The sequence below is a fragment of the Lagopus leucura genome, unplaced genomic scaffold, assembly GCF_019238085.1.
Source record: "Lagopus leucura isolate 7727_CA_CO unplaced genomic scaffold, USGS_WTPT01 Super-Scaffold_100021, whole genome shotgun sequence".
NCBI classification, from domain to species: Eukaryota; Metazoa; Chordata; class Aves; order Galliformes; family Phasianidae; genus Lagopus; species Lagopus leucura.
Genome location: NW_024962274.1, coordinates 1038647 through 1041580, shown reverse-complemented (window position 1 = coordinate 1041580; position 2934 = coordinate 1038647). Strand labels below are relative to the sequence as shown.

Below are 2934 nucleotides of genomic sequence, written 5' to 3'. Positions count from 1 at the left end.
CCGCCTCCTGCCCGAGCCCGACCCGCCGGCGAGATGCTGTCGTGCCGCCTGCAGTGCGCCCTGGCCCTGCTCTCCATCGCCCTGGCCGTCGGCACCGTCTCGGCCGCCCCCTCGGACCCGCGGCTCCGGCAGTTCCTGCAGAAGTCCCTGGCTGCCGCCGCCGGGAAGCAGGTGAGAGCCCCGCGACGGGACGGACGCCCCACTGGAGCCCCCAGCACCCTCGCTGCAGAACCCCGCTCCCCCTCCACGCAGTCCGCTTCTCCTCCTGCTTCCCCCTGCAGACCCTCCTCCTCCCCCCGATAACCCGTAGCAGAATCCTCGGTTCCCCGTTGCAAACCCCTCTGGTTTCCTTCTGGACACCCCGGTGCTATCCGTGCAGATTCTTCACCAGAGCTTCTCGATGTCCCCCACTCCACATTCGGGTTGCTCGCTGCAGAGCCCGGTTCCCTGATAGCTCCCTGGTTCCCTGCCAGAGCTGAGCTTTATGACTAGGGGCAGGAAGGTAAGACCACTCTTCCAGCACATCCTACTGGGGGATAAGGAGCAGCTGCTGCCAAGACAGAGAGCAGAGCCCCTGGGGAAGCTTTCCAGGGCGCTGAACCAAGGTTGTGCTGCAGGAGAATGTCTTCTGCTATACAAAGGAACAGTAGGACTTGGAGGGATGAGAGAGAAAATCACCCATGATGAGTCCCCCACTCAGCTTCCCCTGTGAGCTTTTTCTCTTGCTGCACAACATCCCTGCCGAGTCTGTCTTCAGTGCCAGACCAGCAGTGAGGAAAGGGGTTGTGGGGTGTTGTAGGGTGGTGCTGGGATGAGCTCCTTCCTGGCGCAGCCAGGACAGGGATCTCCTCACTGCACCAGGTAGGTATCAGCGCTCTGCTCTATTCTGTAGCCACGGCTGCTCTAAGGCAGCTGCCGAGCTGAGCTCCTGCGGAGCCGTGTCCATCCGTGGGCACAAAGGAGGTGAGCCCCCAGTAGCCAAAGAATAACTGTGATCTCTCTCCTGCTTTCTCTCTCCTCTCCCCAAGGAACTGGCAAAGTACTTTTTGGCAGAACTGCTCTCAGAGCCAAGCCAGACAGAAAATGAAGCTCTGGAGTCGGAGGACTTGTCCCGAGGGGCCGAGCAGGACGAAGTGAGACTGGAGCTGGAGCGTTCGGCCAACTCAAACCCCGCGCTGGCTCCCCGGGAACGCAAAGCGGGCTGCAAGAACTTCTTCTGGAAAACTTTCACATCCTGTTAGCTTTTGAAACCCACCTGTCCTCCCCATCCACCCCTGCCTTCTTCCTATTCCCCCGCCCTGAGCAGAATCTTCACCACGAGAGGCGAAGACTGTAAATACACGGTCCACGGTTATGGTGAAAGTAAACACACAAGGAATATTTGAGTTTGATTTCGAGTTGTTTTAATAAAACTTTCAGTTCCAATTGTACACGATTTGCTTGAGTTGTGATTTCTGACTAGTTCTTTGATGACATGCACTCTGCGATTCTTTCAGATGTACTATTTTTAATTCTTTGTTGCAATAAATTTTATGTTTTGAACAGTGATGCTGAGACTGGCTGGTCACTGAGAAAAGCTATGTCCCCTCACTCAGCCTTCTTGTCTTGGAAACACTGCCTGTCTCAGGGCAAAACCAGTGAGCAGTAGCGCAGCCTCTGCACACACACACACGCGCGCACACACAAATGCACAGGCACAATTTCTCTAAGTGAATTTTTTTGGTGCAGTCTTTCTATGGTACCCAGACACTCTTTTAGACATCAAATCCCTGTAATTGGGGTTGAGTCAAATGCACAGCGCTGCTGGTTTGGCTGATCTAGAGGATTTACACCCAACACCACAGTAAATCACAGCTGCACGTTTGCAGAGATGGGATCGTAGAAGAGGATCAGAGTACGATCACAGTATGCTCACCCCATACATACCTTATTCCCTCCTCACTCACAAACACTGAAATGTCTTCTTACCTTTATTCCTTGCAACATCCCCAACAAAATCCATCTGATATTCCCTTGGAAAGTTCTCCTTTGTTCCACTGCATCCCTGTAAAGGCACAATATTAAGCCTGCATTATCAGTATCTCTTCATCTGTAAATTGGTACAGTGGTTTTCTACCCATTATGAATTAAAGGCAACATTAAAAGTGTCAGCTGAGCAGGAGATAGCATCAAGAAAAAGACACATCTCAATGGAAGAGAATTTCTTTGTGCTTTTCCAGCTTATCTTCCTAGACGCACTGGTTTCTGACATGCAGTCGTTGGAGAGCTGGAGATGTGGGGAACAAGTGTCACTTTGATGAGAAATTCATCACTAAGGAGTAAAGATAACAAATATTTTGCACACGTTGTATCTGAAATAAAGCTGCAAAATGAGGGGGGTGCAGAGCAGATCACGGGCACAAGCCTGACCCCCATGGAGGAGGATTCTCCCAGTGGAGGTGTTGAGTCCTCCTGGTCTGTGCTGGAGGCAGCTCAGATGGGCACAGCTACTGTGCCAACTCTGCACCTCCTCCCTCTGCACCTCCCCCCTCATGGCTGAGCTGAGGGCTTTGCAGGCACAGAGGGACAGGTGCCACAGCACTGACACTCCCAGCACTTGTGGCAACTGAAGAAGGAACCCCAGGTGCTGGCACTGAGGGCATACGTTGCTACCTCCCTTCTCTCTGATGGGTGCAGCTGGGCAGGGTGCAGCATTAACTCACCCCCGGGTGGAGACAGATGGTGGCCGCTGTGCAAAAGGTAAAGGGAAGAGATTAGGGGAGCTCAGGTGGTGCTGATCAATTCCCAGCCCTAAAAGCAGGTGGGGGGAGAACGGGGCTCTTATTGAATGCATGGAGGAAGATAGAGGGGAGGATGCTAGCCCTAGGTCTTTATTGGATTCCTTGGCTGTTGCACTTCCTAAAGGGTGCAAGTTTCTGGGGCCTCTGCATAGCA

At 53.2% G+C, this 2934-nt stretch overlaps 1 protein-coding gene across 1 annotated transcript; it reads left to right on the top strand.

Annotated features, from left to right (window-relative positions):
• On the top strand, positions 1–1516 carry SST (somatostatin). Its single transcript, XM_042878290.1, has 2 exons — positions 1–171; positions 1029–1516. Exons 1-2 carry the CDS (start codon positions 34–36, stop codon positions 1239–1241), a joined length of 351 nt encoding a protein of 116 aa, XP_042734224.1. The 5' UTR covers positions 1–33; the 3' UTR covers positions 1242–1516.
• Positions 1517–2934: the final 1418 nt, after the last annotated feature.

Coding starts and splice junctions, on each gene's coding strand:
- SST (XM_042878290.1), top strand. CDS start 34: ATGCTGTCGTGCCGCCTGCAGTGCGCCCTGGCCCTGCTCTCCATCGCC. Junction 172..1,028: donor CTGCCGCCGCCGGGAAGCAG/GTGAGAGCCCCG, acceptor CCTCTCCCCAAG/GAACTGGCAAAGTACTTTTT.